The sequence below is a fragment of the Protopterus annectens genome, chromosome 1.part0 (assembly GCF_019279795.1).
Source record: "Protopterus annectens isolate FY-2018-M chromosome 1.part0, PAN1.0, whole genome shotgun sequence".
Lineage (NCBI taxonomy): Eukaryota > Metazoa > Chordata > Ceratodontiformes > Protopteridae > Protopterus > Protopterus annectens.
Genome location: NC_056725.1, coordinates 1,755,212,275 through 1,755,236,361, shown reverse-complemented (window position 1 = coordinate 1,755,236,361; position 24,087 = coordinate 1,755,212,275). Strand labels below are relative to the sequence as shown.

At 40.0% G+C, this 24,087-nt stretch overlaps 1 protein-coding gene across 1 annotated transcript in view; it reads right to left on the bottom strand.

The window, feature by feature from the left end:
- Positions 1–24,087, bottom strand: part of RARS2 (arginyl-tRNA synthetase 2, mitochondrial) — a 443,458-nt gene that overhangs the window by 18,008 nt on the left and 401,363 nt on the right. Inside the window, exon 10 of the mRNA XM_044075298.1 lies at positions 23,938–24,044. Coding sequence (XP_043931233.1) covers positions 23,938–24,044 — 107 coding nt within the window. The remainder of the gene's footprint in view (positions 1–23,937; positions 24,045–24,087) is intronic.

Genomic DNA, 24,087 nt, shown 5'->3' with positions numbered 1-24,087 from the left:
TATCTCATTATCCAAGTTTCCTCAAAGGAAGAGTATTGTAAACCTACAACATAGGCTATAAAAAGGTAGACTATCAGCATCAATAACTTATCACGCCTTACAAGATGCTCATGTAGTGTGAAAGCTCAAGTGGTTTATATTGTAACAATTTAGTTGTTTCATTAACTATCACATTACTTCTCAGTTACAGTGGGTTTTTTTCTGTCAGTAGGCCAGCATGGCATGTCTGTTTTTTCCATGTCATCTTTAACTAGGGTCATTTGAAGACCACCCCCCACCTCCCTTGCTCTACCTCTGCCTCTATCCAAACTACTTTTGTTATTGTTGTGTCTTTCGGCTTTTCTTGTTAGGGGTCGTCACAGCGGAACTCCGGTCCGCTAATGATTGGTAGTTGATTTTTATGTGCCGAGTTACCAGCCCTGATGCACAACCTTCAACGAAGGTACGCCCATTCAAGCATGTCTCCACGCAGAAGACGCATTGAGAATCAAACCGGACAGCGTCTTACTGTGAGGCGACAACAATATCGCAGCACCACCACCGGAAATGACACTTCAAAAAGTCTGAAATATGTCCAAAACAAAATAAATACCCAAGATCCATTACACAGAAGCATTGTTGGGCTTGTACTCTTCTGATGCAGGAAGAGAAAAAATATGACTCGAGCATTAACCATTAAGACTAAATGTTTATATGAGTGCCATTAAGACACTTAAATATGAAAGGATGCTTGTGAGCCTAACAGAGGTATTATCAGTGCTCAGAGCTCAATGGTATAACAGTTCACTGATAAAAACAGTTAATTTATACAAAGCCTCAAGCCAAGTGTTCCTAGAGAGTTTTATAAGAGAAGTGCCAGAAATAAGAAATGGTGAAAAGTGCCAAAAGCATTGTGAAGGTAGATACATGTGCTATCCTTTATCGGTGCCATCCAGCAATTAATCTGTGTCCTCCTTGCTAGGTTAGGGATTGCAAGAGATCCAGTGCTAGATGGACTATAAAAATTCTAATAAAAATTGAAGGTGACAAGTGGGAACAGACAAAGTCTGTGGACTACTGAGAATTGCATGTTGTGAAACAAAACTGACAACATTAAATATACTGGTTGCCATGGAGTAAACATCGCATCTCTCTAGCTCTGATACCACACAGTTATCGTTTACATAATTAACAGTCTTAAAATCTTATCTCTCCATCTTTATCTTACATTTGACAGCACATAAACATGCAGGAGGTTCCCTGTCACTGGTTTTCACTTCTGATTAACTACAAAAATGGAGACAAAATCAAGTGACATATCAGAGGACTGAGAAGCTGCAAAAGAAAGACATCAACTCCAAACTGGATAAACTAATAAAACTGGTTGCCAGAATTTTAGCAGACACAGCAGAAATTAAAACTAGAAAATGTAGTGCTAAAGCTGCCTTCCTACAAATGGCCCTGAACTTGTAATCATCACATTTGCAGGACTGCTAAACCTGCATTCACACATGTGCCATGTGCTCCCTCCTAGACTAAGCAATTGCCTTAGAGGAGAGGTACAGGTAGAGTAACGTACGCTTGACTGGTGTCAGAGAGGACAAAAAGTGGTAACTTACCAAACTTTCTGGAGAAACACATATCTGAAGCTCTGAATTTATCACCTTCTATCCTGATTCACCACTGAACAATGCCCATTGCTCCATAGGTGGCAAAAATTCATCTCCCACTTACATCCAAAACAGAAATGTACAATTCTATATTAAAACAGTCAGGTCCTGTGGTTTTGCCTTTAGAAAAAGAAAGTAGGTCTTTCCTAAGCTCTTGGACAGTACTTGGTTTAGACAGAATGGATTTATAATGTGTAAGATTAGGCAATATATCCTTATCTAAGAAATCAAAAGGGCCAAGAGGGTTAGCCAGGTGAGTAGTATATTCTTTACATAAAGTACAAAAGAAATCCAAGAATTTAACGGCATTACAAGATGCATCAAAACAGCCCTCAAGATGAATTCTAATACATGGAAGGATAACTTTAGACTTTCTTTGACGCACTTTACAAGCTAATATTTTAGGGTTAATGGTGGATCCTGCATCTCATACTTGACAAACTATGCTATCTACATATAGTTGAGACTTTTGCTTCAGAAGGATACTATATTCCTGATGAGCACGTTTATAATGCCGGATGCTTGTGTGGTCTCTAAACATGGTGGCATGACATTTACTATCTCTTCAAAGGAGCTAATCTTGTCAGATAATGACTAAGAACAGTTGCTTTGCTCCAGAGCACTTTTTAACTCTAACTTAAATGACTTCCATCAAAATTGAACTGATATGCTGTCAGGTGAATTAAGAGACAAAAAATGCTTCACCCCATTAATTATAAATTTAATGAGAGCCCTCACAAACTACTGATGCTACAGCTTCATGGGTAGACTACCAGACAATCAGTCATCAGACCATTAACAGCCTGGCCCAGAACACCCAATATCAAGAGTCAACCTGCTGAAAATCTGGTAATAAAAAGTCATCTGAATGAGGATTTTAATAATATTAAAATGCACAAACCTGGTTTACATGACCAGTACTCTTACCTTTCAGCAATGAAGCCAGTCTTAGTTCATCAGTGATTGCTTTTTTCAGTGACTCTGTAAGCATTCTTTGGTCTCACTAAAAGTATGTTAGGGATTTCTGTAAGTTACTTTTTTAATCAGGCATCTCCCACCTTTCCCTGGCCTGGCAGACAGAGCCTTGGAAAGTATACACTTAGAGGTGCTTGTCTCTTTTTCTTTCTTTGGTTTATGCTCAACTCTTCAGTAGCATACTTCAGATCTGGAGAATGGACACTTGTGAGGAGTGTGAGACATTATAGTTTAAGGAGGAACAGTTAGTGCCTGGGAAAGTTTTTTTTTTGCTAAGCTTATTAAGACCTGCAGTCAAAGTCCTAATGGTTTGTAAAGGACGAACAATAACCACAATGGTAAGAACATAAAAGTAGCTTTCATTTTCATAATTTCTTAGTTTAAGTCCACCTTTTAGTGTAGTATCTAGTATTTGTGGATCCCTGCTTTACGAACTGTAACTGGAATTGTGCAATTTTAATGAAGTTGTCATTTTGTATAGCAACTGCTGTCACTTCTTAAAATGGAATTTCTCATTGACACATCAGATTATTAAGTATTTTCCCAAAATATTTCTGTTTACACAATCAAATACCAGTGGGAGGCATCTGTAAACCAAGTGCATCTTGTTGGCATTTAGGAACATCTGTCACCTTTCACCTTTTTTTCCTTTCTGTCCAGCAAAACATAGGGAAGTGGTTGGTGGATGTCTTCTCTCAATAGAAGAGGTGTTTTTCTTGCATCTTCTGGGCTTTGCCATTTCTCTAAACTGTCCCTGTTATGCATCCTGGGCTAGAGATAGCAAACTCATTCTGGTTGACCCTTGGTAACCCTGGAGATGTTCTCTTTTTTAAGGACTTCAGTCTGAGTTCAGTCCATCTCTCCTTTTCCTCAGGGAGTAAAACTAGTCTGACCTCAGGGCTTGACTTCTTTGTTTGGCTCACTTCATTTTCTTCCCTACTCTGAAGTGGTGGCACTATTTTACTATGGTGTATATTTTTTACTATGGTGTATATTACTTTCTCGTCAAATGATGGTACTTGCTTTTTTTGTCCCAGTACATTTTTGACTGTCTAATCTTCCTGTTAGCCCAGCATTCTCCCAAACTACAGTAACAACCCACATAATCCACTGGTGAGTCTAGTCTTTTCCACAGAAATGTATCTCTTTTGGTGGTTACATTTATTGCAAGAGATCTAGGATGTCAGAGTCAAACAGCAGGTGGTCATTATCTACACTTGGTGAATATTACTTATTTCATCTTATACTCCCCTTGCCAGTCTTGTATATTGAGCTGTAGTGCATGCTAACACCAGTCACACTGACATTTATAAAGAAGTGCCATCTTATAAGGTACTGTCTTCATTCAGGCTCAGAAGACTGTTATGCATCCTTGGGTAGCCTTCAGGTCACTGCTAGGAGACTGCATTGTAAGAAAACCCATTCCCTCCCCTTGAGACAAGAGTCAGCCAATGGTTGCTGAATCCTACTTCTGACTGGATTTCAGATTCCACATCAACTACTCAAATGGAAGTCTATATCACAGACAGCTCTATAGCATCTGTTCATGTTGAAACACAAAAAAATGTTGCTAATTTTGGCAACAGTTAGCAAAACTGATCTATAATGAAATGTATTGTCTCCCTACGTTTAGATGCAAAACATCTAAAATGTATGAAAATGCCAGCACAAAAAGTAACCTGCAACCTGAAATATAGAAAAAAAAAGAAGTTATGTCTTACCATAATGTTCCATCTGTACTGTCAATCTTCACCAATCCTTGACAGTGGGTTTGGTTCCAAACCTCGGAACCGACTGGGCTATATCTTCTAACTCATGCTCTCCAAACTCTTGAGCCAGGCACTACCAATAATGCTCCTCAGAGAGATTACTTCAAATTGAGTTTGCCCAATAAGAAGTATACAGAAAACAAAATATGGTCAAATATAGAAAATATACAGAACAGGGCCATATACGAGTCCTTAAAGGGAAACTAGCTGAGGATTAATCCGGTCTACTAAGAGTCTCATGATGGGGGAAGAATGGTGGGCATGTCAAGGATTGGTGAAGACTGAGAACACAGATGGAACGTTATGGTAAGACATAACGTCTTTAACTGATGTTGTCAATCTTCACCCATTCCTTGACAGTTGGATAGATTCCCCAGCTACTTTAGCCTTGGGAGGTCTCAACGAAGAAAATTCCTAAGAGCCAAAGGATGCTTGACCCCTCGAGACCTAATCTAATTTGTAACAAGTGATAAAGGTATGATGAGACGACCATGTGGCTGCTGCACAGATGTCATCTAGAGAAGCTCTGGCATTAAAAACTGATGATGTCGCCACAGCTCTAGTTAAATGGGCTTGTACTGGCTTGGGAAGTTGAAGTCCTTTAGAGTGACAGATGAACGTGATGCAGTCTCTGAGCCATTTAGCTAAAGTAATCTTAGCAATGGATTACCCATATGGAGGAAAGAGAATGCTACAAATAACTGATCCGATTTTCTAAATTCTTTAGTTCTGTGAAGATGAAAACGTAGTTGTCTGTGCACATCTAGTAAATGAAGGGCATATTTCCCTTTGTTAGAAAAATTAGGGGAAAAAGACTGGTAATTGTAGTGACTGATTAATATTGGTTTCGGAGACTACTTTTTGTAGAAAGGATGGATTTGTTCTGAATGTAACTCTATCTTTATGAAAAATTAGGTAGGGTGATTTGCATGATGGGGCCTGCAACTCAGAAACCCTTCTTGGAGAAGTAATAGCCACCAAAAATAACGTCTTCCAGGATAAATATTTCAAATCAAAGGATGCTGATGGCTCAAACGGGGTCTTAGTAAGAGCTTGAAGAACCATAGTTGGATCCCAAGGGGGAGCTGGTTCTTTAAATGGGGGTTTTAGTATCAGGAGTCCTTTTAAGAAAGCTTTACAAAGCTTGTGAGACATTAGAGAAGAGTCAATCAAGCCTGAATGGAAATTTGAAATAGCTGCCGGATGAACTTTTATCGTAGATGCAGAAGAACCTGATTGGAAGAGTGTATTTAGAAAATCTAGAGACCTTCATGAATGGGACTGGTATAAGGGTCCAGTCCTTTATTCAAGGCCCATCTAGTAAATTTTTCCCATTTGCTTTGATACAGTTTTCGTATAGAAGGCTTGTGAAGACCAATAGTAATACATTAGAGAGGATAAGAAAGGAAAGGATGCCTGGCAATCATGGGAATTGGAGAAACCATGCAGTGAACTTGAGATGTTAGAGATCTGGATGAACCATGCCCACTGGGTGAGTTAGTAGATCTGGAACTGGGTCCAAAATCCATTGTTTCCTTATTAGACAAGGTAAAAGGAAGGGAAACCAGACTTGTTGAGGCCAGAAGGGAGCAATGAGAATCACTGAATTCTCCGTCCTTTTGGCTTTCTTTAGGAATTGCAATATGACAGGAGTCGGGGGAACGGCATATAACAGACCAGGAGGGCAATCATGGAGAAGAGTGTCTCTGGGTGACTCTCCCAGAGGGGAGGGGGGATTAGGGCAAAGTACCTTCTGTACTTGTAGTTCAGGGGAGAGACAAAAAGGTCGTGGCAAGATTGGCCCCAAAGGTGAAAAATCTTGTTCGCCACTACAGGAGTAAGAGACCACTCATGAGACATGAGAATAGTTCTGCTTAATTTGTCTGCAGTCACGTTGGAACTTCCCAGAATGTGCATTGCTATCAGAAAGTGGTTGGAAGAAATTGCCCATTTCCAAACTCTAAGTGCTTCTCGACACAGTGGGTAAGATTTGGTTCCCACTTGTTTGTTTATACACCAGACTATCGACATGTTGTCTGTCTGAATTGCTACTGTCCAGGGAGGAACGGCATCTTGGAATGCTTGCAACTCTAACAGCACTGTCCTCATTTCCAGAACATTGATGAGCATGTTGGCCTCCAACTTGGACTGTCCTTCCCAGATAATGCCCCCCCCCCCAATCTGGTAAGCATCCGTGGTCACTATGGCTTGTGGCTGAGGAAGAATGAATGGCCGGCCCAAGAGAAAAAAAAATGTTTCAGCTGCTTTTACAGTATTTATGTTTCCTCTTTCTACTCTATTACTTCATCTTGCTTTTTCAGCTACTTGTTCTCTAAAGCGTTCAGTTGCATCTTTTCTGCTGCATTTATTACTGCTTGTTTTTAGCCTATTTAAATTGTAAGTGTTATTCTAAGCCTCTTACTTTTGGTCTAAGCACTTGGGCTTTAGACCTACCCCTTAGCTTTCCCTGGTCTCTTTCTCTCAGATTCTGACAAATATGGATGGACAATTTCCACTGTTTCTCTTGCCAGCCTGGTTGATATGGGCATCCTGAGACAGTGTAGCAACTGCCTCATGCACATAGACAACCATCTGCTATTTCCACCTAGGAACACAATTTGCGAGAGATGCAATTACATAAAAAACCTAGAGTCTATGCTCTCTCCCTCACAAGCCACTATATCGGACACTGAGAAGGTTATCAACACAATCACTACACCTCAAACACTACCCTCAACTACACAACACATACCCACATATGTGGAGGTTCTCAACAAAAACATACCCAAACAAAGGAGACCCCAGAGGCAAAAAACACACGTGAAATCCACAACCATACACACCACATACCACGCATAGTCCACACACCTGTCTCTCACAACCACAAAGGCACAAGCATAAACCAACATATTAGTCACAGGAGACTCCATTGTGAGACACACAGATGTGTCCCTCACCAGGCTTGATAAGGAGAAAGTCACTGTCAGTTGTCTGTCAGGTGCCAGAATCCACCATATTACACACGCACTCAGGTCTCTCAATAACAGATACTGTTATGACTCTGTCATAGTCCATGTTAGGGTAAACTACTTGAGAGATACCTCCCTGGACTATATGAGAGACATGATTGAGCTCACTGAATAGGTGTCACAGGCAGGTTTGTCCTTAGCCTTAAGCAGCATTCTACTGTCACCCAGAATAATGCCTAAATACAAACAGAAAATGATTGACTAACAACTGGCTTAGTATCTGATGTCATTCCAGGGGTATCCAGTACCTGACAGCCTGGGAAGATATGAATGACAAACCACAATGCTTTGCTAGAGATGGTCTGCATCACTTGGGGTTCTGGCAAAGGCCATTCCACTCCCATAGTGCCTTTTTTAGGAAAAGTCCAGAGGTCGATAAAACCAAAATAAAAATTTCAAGAAAATACAAATTAAAGGTCATGCTGCTAAATGTTAGGAGTCTAAACATGAAACTGCACTCATTGCAAGCATTCTTAACCCTGGAAGATGCTGACATTTGTGCAGTCACAGAAACCTGGTTCAAAGCTGTGAACAGCACCCGAGCCTTACCTGGTTACTCATCCTATCATAAATTCAGACCCCAAACTGTGGGCAGCAAAGCCAAAGGAGGTGAAGTTTCAATGTATATTAAAGATACACACATCTCCAGGCTGGTCAAACAGTACAACACACAAGAGACACTCCAGGTGCAGTTAACAATTGCCAAGACCCCTATTCAAATCATAGCTAGCTACAGGCCCCCAAATTTGACTCAAAATGCCCACCTTACCTATCTGGACCTCTTTGAATCTATCAAGATTCAACCCTTGACCCTGATCCTGGGCGACTTTAACTACCCAACCATAGACTGGAAAAAATACTCATGCCAGAATGCAAATGCCCAGAAATTCCTTGATTTTTATCAATGCAAATGCCTTGGAGCAGCTAGTCAATACCCCCAAAAGAGGTGATAATATCTTGGACTTGGTATTAACCAACATGAGTAACCACTTCAGCACCCCTACAGAATCATTCTCCCTGTAAGATCCGACCAAAAAGCGGTCACTTTCTAAGTCAGCATCTTCCCTGACCCCCCCCCCCCCTCTAGCTAGGGTCAAACAAAAAAAACTTCTCCAGAGCTGATTACAACCTCCTGAGGGATGGTATAAACAGTTCACAGCCCCCTCCCCCTCTGCTGAATCTGGCACCAATGTCCAAATCTACACCAAAGTACTATACAAGCACTTATGTAGCTGCATGGAATCAAGAATACCGGACAGGGCAAAATCATCCTCCGCAAGGAAGAGTATACCTGTCTGGTGGACATCTGTAATAAATAAACTATATAACAAAAGGAAAGAAATTGCTGTCCAGGACCAAGAAGGAGCAGGTGCCCAATTGGAAAGACCACAGAGGTTCCTCACCAGAAGAATCCAGGGCCTCAAACATATACTCTACACAGATAGGCTAAAAGCCCTGTCCCTCTACTCATTGTCATACAGACTTCTCAGAGGTGACCTCTGTCTGACATACAAAGCAATTTCAGACCCCACCTTGATTGGACTGCTGCATATCCCCAAGTCAAGCTCCACTTGAGTAACCTGCATGCGTGACCTCAACCTAGTCTGTGACATCAATAGGACTTGTTGGTAGGACAGATTTGTGTCGCAGATACTCCCCCATCTGTGGAACAAACTCCCTCTCCATGTCAAGGAGAGTACCTCATTATCCCTTTCAAGTGCAACCTGGATAACTGGATGGAAACAAAAAAATACACCCCTGGGATTCCACCCGTGTCCCTGCTGGACAGGGGCTTTGGGTATTGACTAGTTTAAACATGGGCTAAACTCTTGGCTAGGCTTATAAGGGCCTCAGGGCCAATAGCCTAGTAACTTCTTATGATCCTATGAGTGTAGCCACCATTTATCCTGTTTGTAATGGCTGGTAATCAAAACTGGATGAGACATTGGTTGATGTATCAGAGTCCATTGGGATGCCAGTAACCACTGCAGGATTCGCATACAAAACCTCGCTAGAGGAACTAGGGTGATTGATGCCACCATGGAGCCTAAGGTTTGAAGAACAAGTTTCACTGGAACACTGTTGCTCTGAACAATTTGCCTGACTTGAACTCTGATATATTGTAATCTTTCTGGATGGAGGGATGCAATCCCTGAAACAGTGTCTAAATGAGCATTGATGAAATCCAGTTGCTGAGAAGGCTGAAGGCTGGACTTTTCGAAATGTATTGTTATGCCTAGAGATGTACAGATATTTATGGTGTAGTCTCTTGCCTGTTCTAAAAGACGCCTGGTGGTAGTGGTGAGATATGGAAAGGCTTGAAAATCTTGCAGTCTGAGATGAATGGCAATCACTGCCATGCATTTGGTGAACACCCTGGGGGCTGTGGTGAGATCAAAGGGCAATACCCTGAACTGGCAATGACTGGCTCCTAGCCAGAAGTGCAGAAACCTCCTGGAGCTTTTTTCCATTTTTGTGTGTTAATAAGCATCTTGGAGGTCTACAGAGCACATCTAGTTGCCTTTTTCCAAAAACAGAAGTATTGACTGAACCAATATCATCCGAAATTTGGTTTGCTGAACTGCCGTGTTGAACTAGCTGAGATCCAAGATGGGTCTCCAGTCCCATTTTTTTTGGGCACTAAAAAGAATCTTGAGTAAACCCCGGATCTTGTTTGGTCTGGTGGGACTTTTTGGATGACTCTATTTTCGAGCATTTTTTGAATTTTTAAGACTGCTGCTTCCCTTTGATTGGGTGGAACATCTGGGAGTTTTTTTCTGGGGTTTGGAACTTGCAAACAGTGGAATTTTCTAACCTCTGGATATTATCCCCTGCACCCATTTGTCTGAAGTTATCAATTGCCAGGCAGGTAGATGCAGGGGTAATAGCCCTCTGACTGCCTCCAAAGGAAGGCAATTGGGCTACCATTCAGGGATGCTGATAGGAAGTTCCAGAGACAGATTCTCTGGACCCGTGATTTTGCGGTCCATTTATGTCCCTAAGGCGGTGTCTTCCATTGCTTCCCCCTTTGCCCCAGGAGAAGTCTTTGCCTCGTGAGTCTTGGAAACGCCCTTTGGATTTTTTAAGCCAGTCTTCCACTTCTTTGGTCCCTAGATTAAGGTCTTTGAGGAGTGGAGAAAAGTATGCCTACGGCAGATAGGGTCATCTTTCTCACATCTGGTTAAGGTGTCTTTTACCTTGGGGCTAAAAAGGGTGGATATGCCAAAAAATTGCATTGATGAATGACTCTGCAAAGTCACACAAGCGCATACCAGGAATGCCTTCTAATGGCTATGCCTGAACCCACTGTTCTGGTTATCCCTTCAGCTGTAGGGGCAAAGAGCCTCATGGACGAATCGGAGATAGCACCAAGGGTTGCAAGCTGAGAGGAGACTGTCACAGACACTTTCAGTCACTGCTCCTGAGAGAGTATATGAAAGTTCTTTAATCAAATCTCTGTAATCTGGTAAAGTGAGCCATACAATTCAAGGACCTTAAGAGCGAAGGTTGTTGAAGCAAAAAACACACTTCCTAAATCTATACAACGTCCTAGACTCCTTGTTAGGAAGATGGATAGTTAGACTCTCTTCAGTGAGTTCCTTTTTGGTGGCAGCTGCTATCACCATGGCATCAACAGGAATCCGTTTAAACCAATGTGGTTCATCTTTAGGGGCTGATAATATCCGGTCATGTCTCTTGGGGATTAGGTCTATGGATTTGGGCATCTTCCACGCCCGCTAAGTGATCAATTCAGTAAGATCATCAGCAGGCGGAGAGATCTAAGAAATAGAGGGCTAGACACGAAGCGCCTCCAGATATACGGATTCCTCCGAGGAAGGTTGAATGGAGGACCAGCCACCTCTCTGTTTCAGGATTCCTAAGATGTCTCCGAAGGAAACATCATCAGGGGGTGAACTGGGGAGCCTTCCCCCTCATCAAAATCAGTATCTTCAGTGAAGGACTCTTCCAGGGAGTCCAGGTGCTTCTTCTTGCACTTCTTCTCAGGGACTTCCTCGGGGGGAGATCCACGGAAGTGTCTGAAAAGAAGACCACTAAAATGGAAGTCACCTGGGACCTTTGTGCCCTCTGTCCTTGGGGTGAGACTGATGGTAGCTCAGGTTGAGAGGAGGAAGAAATCTATCCCGACAGGCTGGCCCCCTGTAGAGGGATGGGAGCCCGGAAACAAACAGGACTCCTTTGCGGAAGCGGGGTCACACCTCGCACTAAGGAGGCAGCCTCTGGAACAGAAGCCTGGGTCAATCTTACAAAGGCCAAGGTACCTGGCTGGTTCTGGGTGAAAAGAAATAGATCCAGGCTCCTCAAACCCTACCAGAGAATCATGACCCCAGGAGACCTCCAGTGCCGAAGGCTTGGAGTAACTTAAGACAACTCTTAGAACTGGAAAAGAGGATGCTACCAGAACAAAAGCAGCCGATGCCGGAGGAGTCAGAACTGAAGGCTCAAAGATCTCGACAGGGGTTGGAGGAGGGGGGTATTGATGAGTTACAGCTAGGCTAGTTCCAAGGCCAGCATGGCTAGGAACCACAGATAACCCCCCGGCCATCCACCAGTCTCAATATATCGGTCTCAGAAAGACTCTTCATAGATCAAATAGAAGATGAGGAGGGAGATGTAGGGGGTCTTGCTTCCATAAAGGGGCTGGGTGGAATCTTTTTAAAGGGGTCAATGGAAGGAGAGTATTTAGTTCTTGGTAGTTGTGATAGCTTTGGCACAGAGGAATCTGTCGGTGCAGAAGACGAAGATGTTTTCAGTTCTGAGTGGAGTTTGGGTCTGGAGCCACATAAATCCTCCTGTGCCAAGGACCTCTTCCATACTGAGGATGATTTAGATGGTTCTGTGGATCTTGGAACTGAAGAAGGCCTTTTTCTGGAAATAGAACATGATGAGGAAGTACTAGTTTCAGGTCTAGACTCAGATAAAACCTAGTCAAAAGTTGTTTTAAGAAGGCCTTTTAATATTAATTTGTTTTTTCTTTCAATCAGGGTTCATGTAGAGAACCTGTGAAAGACTGAACACTCTTCCTCCAAATGGATTTTCCCTAGGCAATAAAGGCATAATGAGTGATTGTCAGAATTAGGCATTCTGTCTTCACATTTCTGGCATCTTTTAAAACCTGAGATGCCTTTACCAGACTTAGCAGGAGAAGGTTGTTTTTGGTCAGACATTGTAAGGAAAGAAATAACTGTAGCAACAGTCACATAATATAATAAAGGAGACTGAGAGAAAGAAGCAAAAGATTATTTTATTTTTAACTAAAGAAAATGCCAGCAATGGTAAAACAGAATGCCTAAAAATAGGTAACAGAAAGGAAGAAAGTACCAGCAATGTACACAAGTTCTATGAACAGTACAAAAGGGAAAGAAGCAGAAAAAGGATCTACGATAAAGTTAAGATGAGCGGGTAGATAGCGTGAGAGGAACTAGACAGAAAATTCTTAAGGAATAAAGAAGAAATTCAAAGAGGTAGAAAAATTAAAGAATAACTCACTGTTATAGCCAAGGCTTGAGAGATGGAAGCTAACGCATCTGGTCTGCGAAGTGGCAAACGAGATCTGATATAATCTCTGTGAGAAGCATTATGTGTAGAGTCTGGCTCAGGAGTTTGGAGAGCGGGAACTGAAAGTTATGGCCAAGTCGGTTGCAAGGTTCGGAACCGAACCCACTGTCAAGGACTGGGTGAAGACTGATAACATCAGATCATCATTTCTGCTTGAATCTGTGCCCTCTCCTGCATCCCAAAATGTGGAGGCTCTCCCCGAACACCCAGATCTGTAAATATGCTACTCCCCAAGTTCCCATAAACTCAAAAAAAAAATAAATTACCTTTTCTCTGAGTCATGCAACATTGAAGACTTGGAGATAGTACTACAGCACCTGCAACAACTAATATCCAATACCTTGAAACATTAACAACTTGGATACTTCAACTTCACACCTAAGAAACTGTATCGATAAACTGGTTTGTGGTAAAATTTATATTGACATCTTTTGCAACAGCACATAATGATCCCTTATAAATCTGCTGATCATTTTCATCCAGTGCAAAATTAAGCCTTATTTAAGGCATGTCCTTTTCTGAGTCTGATTTACTCCAGTTTGAAGATCCATTCACTGGCCATGTGTTTTATCTGTTAATGGAAGGTAAGCCTTAGACCTTGGATAGGATGACTACATAATTGTTTCTTAGTATTTTTCATGTAGCTATTCCTTTAAAAATCAAGCTTTATATCTGGTTCTGAATTTTATTATGATTAGACATATGCTCCATCCTTTCAGATTTGCTTGTCTGAGTCTATCATATTTGTTTATTTGAAAATGTCTTTTTGCTGCTGCAAAACGTTGACTAAAGGAATTACAAAATTCCAATCTTGTGTGTGCAGGAAGCCCTATTTTAGTTTCCTTAGAGTCACACTTTCTATTAAGACTACTACAGGTTTCCTCCCAATGATGTTTTTTCGGGTATCTTTAAATCGGGTCTATATCAGAACACCGAACTTTCAAAATTTCGAGTGTTCTAATATCGAACCCTATTAATTAAAAATTTAAAACATCGAACATACAGAACAGCTAATTTTTTTCCTAGGGAAAACATTTGCTGTTCCAAAACACACACACACACACACACACCACAAGCACACCAAACAAACAGCAATCCACACACACACACACACCTAAACTCTTACACCTAACCTTACTCTAAACTATACATACACCACTAACTATCCACTTACCTTAACCCAAACCCTAACCCTAAGGTCCGTCACTATTTCACAGTCACCTCACCCACGCCCTAACCCTAACTCACCTACCCCGCCCTAACTCTCACGACCACACAATCGCACACTTACCTGAACCCGACCCGTAACTTTCCACCACAGCACTGAAAATACTGAAGCAACAGAAACGGACAACCAGATTCTTTCCCTAGGAAGAAATTCGGTTTTCTGTTTTTTCGATATTTTCAGCGTTCGCTGAAAAAAGGTCTATATTAGAACACTCGAAATTTTGAAAGATCGGTGTTCTAATATAGACCCTTTAAATCAGTACATTCATCTTCCTGTCATTTTCCTTGTGGCTTAGAATACAGCAAGATAGGTAATACACAGCTGAGCAGCATGGTCACTAAATGGTTACAAGCACTACTTTAAAGCTCCAGTGTCTGGGTTCAGTCCTGACTTGTAGTAACTGTCTGTATAGTATGTGTATACTTGCTCTGTACCTTCTTAGGTCTTCTTTGGGTATGTCACTTTCCTCCCTGCATCCCCAAAGCATACTGGTTGATTGCCCAAACCTTGTCTGCTGCATTTACTTTTAATTCTGGACCATGGGTGCAAACTGCTAGGTATGGACCAGTTCTCTTACCTGATTAACAAGTGAATGAAGTAAATTCAAATAGAGGGAAGCAGTTCCTGCACATTCTTGATGTAGACCAGTAGCTCCAAACTCATCTTAGAAAAACTGATGCCTGTTTTACTGTATCAGAATGAAAAGCCAGGTCAGACTGACAGACATTATCACTGCAGTGGAATAGCTGCATTTTAATCCCCAAGGGGTTACTGGGTCTCACTATAATGCCATTAAAATGTTTTTAGCTAGGAGTGTAGCCTTTCTGGTGCTAATATTTGCAAACAACCTCCTTGCCTTCTGTGGACATATTTTCCAAGTATTACAGATGAGCTGCAGTCTAGGTCCATAACCCTCTTTTCCCTTTCTATCACTGCTTGTTTTTATGTCTCCTTTGGGATTTGCTGTCAAACTCCTTGGAAGTCTGTCCCAGTGGTTAAGTTTACTTCAGAGGTCATGTGAACACTAACATATGTATTATATTCAAATGCTGAGTATATTAAAGACCAGTTAATCCAGCCTGACCCAAAGATAACCGCCCCTCCCTTCAAGTTGTGATAGGCTTACTGGTAGATACGTACATACATATACCACCTGCTCTCCCCCAAGCAACATGGATTCTGGCCTAGATGAAGTACTATGATAGCACTTTGGTCCCTAACTGATGATATCCTGCTAATCTCGTAGAGTGGCTTCCATAAAGGTGTCCAACTTATAGACCTGACAAAGGCATTTGATCTCATTCACCACTTTCTTCTCCCCAACAAGCTAATTAAAACTGGTATCAGTCCAGATGTCGCTCTATGGTTTATAAACTTCCTCAATGATAGGCATTTAAGACTTAAACAAATAGGATCTTCCCAACCAGAATCTGCACCTACTACCTCTCTCACGATTTACTAAAGATTGACCCACTTTAGAAACTAATGTATATATTGTCAATATATGATCATACACTGCACTGTGTTTGTTTACTGAAATGTACATACACTTTTTTCTACATAATTAGTTTGAACTACTCTGTTATTGCTTAAATTTCTGTATCGTTTGTGAAATGTTTTATATTTCACATCGGTTGAGCCTGAAATTGCTCAATATTGTTCAGTGCATTACAGTGGTAAACAAATGCAAATAAATACATTTATATATATATATATATATATATATATATATATATATATATATATATATATATATATATAAAACACACACACACACACACACACACACACACACTTATTTGTCTTTGTTGACTGGGAAAAGTCCGACTGGGTAAAACCCATTTTTAGCTGAAGTCTGGGGAGAAGACCTCCACATTTAAGAGTCTTACAGCAGTGTTGAATGTCTTGCTGATACACAGTAAAAGTTCATTGCTGGAGTGAATGTCTCTAGTGGGTGAATAGTACAGTAGAGTATTTTACCTTGCTGGGCATTTGTCTGGAGTACAACAGGTTGTGGGCAATAATTAGTTGCAAGTATGTTATCCAGTCTCTGACCATTAAAACCCTTTTTCTGTGGCTCCCTACTGAAATGCTGGTACTCAAAATGCCGAGTGCTGACACCCAGAAAAAAAGATTGAAAATAAAGGAGAACAACAGACGTCAAATGTCGCTCTTTTCCTTAAACGTTTGTTGTAAGACGGGCATACTCCCTGCAGCTCCTGAACTTATACATACCAACTTTGTGATTTCCATACCATGGAGACAAGGGACTATTAAGAGAAGCGGCCATCTCAGACTTATTTTAATGCAAGCCCATGTTTTCAGTCATTTAGTCTCAACATTATGGGACTTGCTATAGTGGGTCCCAGCTTTTCAAATTCTTACTGCTTTTACTGAGTCAGGCTCAGTGATGTGGTGTTCACTTTAATCAGAGTTGGACTAAGTGAGGCACTAATTAACCCATTAAGCTGTTTACTAAATAGACTGGAATACTTACAGCGTAACTTTCAGAAACCATTCTTTTTTAACACCTTTATTAAATTATCAGTTAAGACAAAGATACATTAACAGCAAGCAAACAAACAATATTAACTTTTTCCATTTATATACATAATACATCAAATATCTTTTTCTTTATAATCAGTACATTACATCTTCTTTCAGCTCTTCCCAGTTAGGGGTCGCCACAGTGGATCACCTCTCCGCTCATGATTGGCAGTGGAGTTTTACAGTGTCGAGTTGCCAGCCCGGCACCCAACCTTCCACAGAAGGCACACACACACGCACTCACACCTAGGGCCAGTTTAGAGCGTCCAATACATTACATAATTTGCTAAATTCCTGCATTTCATTAAACCTTACTCTTTCTCCTCTGATTCCAATTATTTTCTCTCTCTTATAATATTCAATACGTCAAGCAGAGTTGGTTTAGACTAATTTCCATTTTATAGTAATTGTTTTTTTTGGCAACCAATAGAATTAAACTTAACAAGGCTTTACTATGTCAAGGCAATTTAGATCTTGTGGCCCAGCTCAAAAGAATCAATTCCTTAGTTGCAACCAATTCCTAACCCAATATTTCTGACAGCGTACTCTATAGGAAACATTTTTAAACCTGCTAACTCATTACACTCCCAAAATACATATTTTCAATTACCTCTTTATTCCCCATCATACCTCCAACATTTGCTATTTAACTACTGAAAAATTATTTGAAGTCTGCTTGGGGTATAAAAATATCTATGAATATTTCCAAGCAAAAATCTTAAACCTTCTGGAGTCATATGTATGCCTTCCCATTGTTCCCTTGTACACTGTTTTTCCAGTCTCTCTTGTCAATCTTTTCGAAACTCCTCTGATTGATTTTTAAGTTACGGTGCAATATTCTATCTGCTCTATCAATTATCCCTTTGTAACAGCAGATTATGTTCTAGATTCAACTAAGAACTCTTCCAGAGCATATCTTTCCCCTTGGGATTCCTCTATCTCTTTCTCTTTGTCTATACTCTGATATCAATCTCTGGTAGGGAAGGCAGTCTCTATCCAGCAATCCACACATCTTCTTGGCCTCATCCCACTCTATTGCCTTTCCCTCTCTAGTTATCTTCCCCCAATACATTGGATCCTTTGCCAGTTTTCTCCAGTAAATTCAAGCCCTTCTTGCATATTTTCTGTACCCTTACTTGGAGTCATCACTGTTGGAAAAACTTCCTTCCTCCGTTCTCATGTTGGTTTAGTTCTTAAAATACTTTCTGCTGTATTATTATTATGTAGTGTTTCTGTATGGTTGTTGTTATTCTCCTTACGGAACTGCATCCAAACTTCCACCATCTCCTTATTTCTTGAAACTTTCTCCTGCTTCATCATCATCCCTTTCCACTCTGAATTATAACTTTCTGCTTGTGTTATAATTTTCAGCCTTAACTGCATAGCGCCAAAATATCACTTCAAATCAAATAATTTTAAACCACCTTGTTCAATCAGCTAATCTTAAATCATCTTGTTCTATTGATAGATCAGCTTATCCCAGGTAACGCTGCCCCTCTTCCTCTCCCAAATAAATTCCTTTAAGTCTTTATTAATTATTGTCCACAACTTCTACTTTGGTCAATACAGATATGCCTGATCAGTATATCAAACTAAAGGGACTAAAACATTTTCAATATTTGCATCTTACTATCCACATCCATAAATGAGAGCTTCCAGTTTCTCAGTTTTTGAATTATATTTTTAGCCCTTTCCCACATAACAGATGCCTTTCCAGTCCATACTACTAAATACTTCATCTTATTGTATCCCCATAAATATGACTTTTGCTAATCTCGTTCATTTGTGGGTGAATAATTTACAGCTGTAGACTTTGTTTTATCTTCATTAATTTTACATCCCAAAAAGACTTGAAATGGTCTAAAAATATTTCACAATACTGAGATGTCCTTTTCTGGATTAGTAGGTACAAAATAATATCACTTGCAAATAAAGCTATCTTTTCTTGATTACCATACCAATTATATCCTCGAATTTCTGAGTCCCTTATTTTCTTTGCCAATGGCTCTAAACAAAACAAATAAAGAGGAAAGAGGACATCCCTGCTTGGTTCCTCTGTTCAAAGACACTTAATTACAGGGGCTCTCACTTTAATTTTGCTTCTGATCCTTTCTTCTAATTAACTTTACTGTTGTATTAGGGAATGCAAATGCTTCCACAGACCTACTCAAAAATCACTGCGTATTCTCTTGAATGCTTTCTCTGCATCAAGACTTAGCAACAGTGGTATTTTCATACATTCTGCTTCCCTCTGGATCATTATTAATGTTGTCAAATGTTTGTTTCCCCTCCGCAAAACCACACCGATCCGCATCTATCAATTTTGGCAATACTTTTGCCATTTTTTTTTGCTAGTATAGACATAAACACTATAATCATGGTTTAAAATTTAAATGGGTCTACATCAAGCTGGGTCTGCCAGATATTTGCCATCTTTGGGTAACACAGCCACAGCAGACTTCTAAGATGTTGGTATTTCCCCTCCTCTTAAAATACTGCTAAACAAAACCTTCCAGATCTTTTATTAGTTTTTCCCTCCTAGCTTCCAAACTTCTACTGGAATACAATATATTCCTGGGGACTTTCCTGTAGATTGGTTATACATCACCATTTTTATCTCATCTACTCCTGTATTAGTTGTTGAGCCTCATCTGCCTCTAACCTTGGCATAATTAACATTCAGAAACCAATCTCATTCAAAGAGATCTCAAATTCATTTTGTGGATGACTTAAAATTTTACATTTCATCAGATGTGGACCTAAAATAACAACTACAAATGGTTAAAATGTTCTCAAATGATATAAGAATGACATTTGGTCTTGACAAATGTGTAAAAGCAACATTTATAACAGAAAAGCTGTGATGCTAAGAAAATATTAGCCTGGGACAGGAATGCAATTTAAAGGAATCTGAATAGGTGGCAGCGTACAAATATTTCAGAATAGATGAAAAGTTGCAAATAAAATTTGATCAACTGAGAATACAGATTTAATATTGAAAACGGCATAAACATCTAAAAATAAAGTTCAAGCTATAAATATTTTTCCCTATTTCATTGATAAACATTACTTAATTCATGCAAATAAAATGTAACATGAATTATAAACATATAGTAGAGAATATTTTAACAACAATACAAATCATTAACAATCAAACAACACGGCTTGAATTTGTATACCATGTTAAGGATTTTGCCACTTATAAATGACAAATTTTAAAAACGATGAACCTTTATATAAACTATATATTATCTAAAAGTACATACATTCGCAAGGCTACAAAAGTTTATTGACATACAATGTAAAAGAAGGGTTAATGAGTACTGAGATGTATAATGCCATCCATTAGATATTAGGGTGCAAAGAATCGAAACCCAACTCTGATCATTCTATTCTAAGGTAGGATTAAAAGAAAAAGAAAATTGTCTCATGCATAGACATGTTAAAGAGTGCAAGCGTAGCTATGGGAAGGAGGGCCACATGATAGGTCAGCACAATCCTTAATGAAATGCTTACCCTTTTCTATGATCCATTTGTGTAAACCCACTACTAAGAGGCTTAGAAGCACGTTCCAAGCAGAGGCTGTATTGTGGTCTGACCACCACAAAATGTTACAAGATCCATTCTACAGAAAATTCTATGTGATGGGAGGTAATCTACCCACAGAAGAGTCCTAGAGCAAAGGAAAGGAAGCTCAGAACAATCACTAAGCCACCACAAAACAGTGTTTCACAGTTTAAATGACAAGAGGATAGTCTCAAAACTTATAAGCAAAGGTATGTTTAATTGCCTCACAGGCTGAGCAGGGAATTATAAAAGAAAAGCCCTTCCAGTATCCTTATTGAATACAGAAAACCTGTTTTTCAAAGATACAGAAAAATGAGTTAAGTTTCTTTGATAGTCCTGAATAGACAAATGTGGACTTCTGGGATTTGTGATCCTAAAATAGTCAACTAGGAAGAGAAGGACTCTTGTGATGCATGCCTGTATGGTGCCACAAAGCATTCATATAAGAAAGAAGCTCTATATGAGGACTACCCACTCCTCAAGGCACTGGAAGTTCCTTAAGTGATTACTCAGAGGATGAGGGTCCCATGATACAAGTTTAGCCAGGAGAGATCTTGGTTTGATATGCCTCAGCTTTAAATATTTTCAAGTCAGTCCTACCAACATCCTTCTCTAACTGCAGAGTTTCAATACTGATCATGATGCAATTTTTATCCACCACAGATGTAAGGTCACACAGCTACTTAATCCCTTATACCTTCCAAATGTGAACCAGAAAGGGAACGTTATCATTAATAAACTAATGGCTGCCCCATAAAGGCACTGCTGACCTTCTATACCTTGATCTAATCCAAAGTTTTAGCTAACGAATGTAGGGCAACATGAGTTAGCAAAACAGATTGCTACACTTTAAAATGCATAGGAAGGAATTTTGGGTACCAGCTTAATGCCCAGGGAGTGAAAGAATAAGTTCTATCTCAATGGATGCAAAGTGGGATGGAGCTGTATGAGTTATAGTAAACAGAGATAAGTGTAAAGACCTGTGCATATTTCCCCAATTTTGTATTTTCAAACCAAAATATTTAGTGGAGGTATACCATCTATCAACCCTCACTTCAAAGAAAATAACTTATCAGTTTACTTATTTTCTTAAGACATGGGTGAGATGGTGGAGTGGGGATACATCTAAATATATAAAAAAAGCAGTAGGGAGATCATCATTTTAACCCGAACTATATGCCCCATTAAATATGGATGCAAACAGTGCCATACATGAGCCCACACAAAAGCTTTTTCCCATACATCTCTAAGGTTGACTTTAAGCAATGTAAAGATTTCCACATGTAGTTTAATCCCTAAATAATGACGGCAAGTCATGGACCATTTAAAACGGGACATACTGGCTGACTGAGACAATTACACAACTGGGTTAAAAAGAAATAGAACAGTTTTGGAGGGACTGACCTTTAACCCTGAAAAATTCCCAAAGTCTTGTAAAATTTTTAATATCCTGCATAGGGTTCTGGGTAAGAATAACACAATGGTCAGCAAATAAGCCTGCAGTATCTATGGTACAAAGCAGACATCTTGAAATACTTGAAAGCCTATTCAGAGACTATATTGCCAACAAGAAAAGGGAGGGAATAGGGGGCAACCTTGTCTACAGTCTGCTTCCACAAGAAAAGGTGTGGAAAGTATACCATCAGTTAGTATACAGGCTTTAGAGGTTGACGGTAAAGGGTTTTGACAGATTTAACAAACTTGACCTGGTATTCCCATTTCTTGCATAAGACCGACCAGAAAATGAAGTTAAAATTTTTTTCAAAGAAAACAAAGATGCTGCTGGTTTTGGAATATTTTTCAGGCAGAGTAACAAGAGTATGTAGCTAATCTGCATTGCTCTTTCCCTTTACAAACACTTTGAGAAAGGCAGTCCAGTATTGCTGTCACAGGTGACAGAAGGAGGTTATTTTCCTTGAGGTGGTTGAACTGAAACATATGTTCAGTTTCTTGTGTACATTTTTTAGTATTACATATCTGGGTAGAATGAGGATCTGAATGACCGGAAGAAGGTAATCAGTGTCTCTAGACTTCAATGGAAGTAGAAAAACCATGCAGAGCACCCGATTAAGTGGACATCTGGGTGAGGCTTACCAGACAGGGGAGTTAGGGTGGTCCTTAAAAGTTTCAGTCTAAGAAGCTCCTCTAGATGGAGAGGCCAAAGTGGGGAGAACCATGCCTGTCAAGGCCAAAAGGAGACTACACGAATGACACTAGACTTGCTCTGCTTGGTCTTCTGGAAGAATATGGAATCGGGGGAAAGAGGGAAGGTCAAAAGCAGTTCCTAGAAACAATGCCTAGGTCAGAGCACCCCTAGGCTCTAACTTGATGCTTAAGCAAGTGTACATAGGACTTTATCAACAGCAACACAGACTGAGATCTGAAACATGCAAGAGGCAAAATGGAACTTGGTAGACTCCAGAGATAAATGTCCATGTGGATTTTTAATGAAAAAGTGCCAAATTTTGATCAAAGAACTATCCAACCAGGGACCCATCAAGGAGGGTACTAAACATTTGACCATTTTCACCTCAGCATTCTCCTTTTTACATATAACACAGGCTTAAAAATTAGTTCAGCCACAGTGAAATGTCTTAAGAAGGTTACACAGTCTATACTGCCACAAAGGTATGGCCGATTACTAGCACATTCTAAGACCAAACATTACATATGCATTGGTCAGCAATGTGGCATAGTGTAATAAAAGTGCTGATTGTGACACAGACAACCCAGGATAGACTACCTATCCTGGTGCTGTAGGAGATGACAAGGGATGACAGCAGTCATTGGCCTGTACTGCTTCACCCATCTTGAGAGGAAAACGGCAGTCATGCCTGTTGCAATGTTAGCACCTACTTAGATTGGATTGATATGGAAGATGTGTGTTATATTGGACAGGGATGTAAATGTGACTCTGCCAAGTAACATCTGTGCAGCAGTATACATGGAGCATGTGCAGGAACATGCACACTCACAGGTGAAGGCACTGCAGGCTGTAACATCTGATAGCATGTAAATTATCCACCAAGGACAGGGCTACAGACAAAAAAGGGAAAACCCCTCACAACTGCCTGAAAGTTGGCCATGCTGCCCTCTGATGAGAGGAGACAAATGGGCAGCCACACTGGAGGCTAGCTGGTCAGAAGGCAAGGAACACAGAAAAGGAAAAAGAAAGACTGATACATATTGCTTTAATGACCATGATACATGCAATACAGCAAGAATTACACACTTTGAAATGTTATTTATTCTACCAGGACATTCTTTAACTTTCAGTACTCCCTACTCTCACTAGTCCTAGCATACTTAAGTCATAAACAGCTGCAATGTAAAAGAGAGACAAATTAAAAACATGCAAAAAATCTACTATAACTTCTTGTAAAATAAGGAACTATCTGGTATCTTAATGCACAACAAACATGCATGCATTCCACCTCGGCCACTTATTTTTATTTTATTTATTATTTTTAATAACCCTGATCAGATACAGATAAAAGCTCCTTTTCCCATATTTGTCATACAGTATATAAACTTGCTAACCTTTCCCAAGCCTATAAACAGGAAACATAAATATGGCAATTAAGTGATCTTCTTACTTCATGCTCTTCAACAGTCCTTTGCTTTCCAGCAGCTTTAAGGCATCCTGTACTTTATCCTGGTAAAAGGACTCCCCTGAGTATTCATCAAAATGTATTCCTAGACGCTTTCAGAAAGCGTAGGGATAAAAAAAGGAGAATGACCATTTG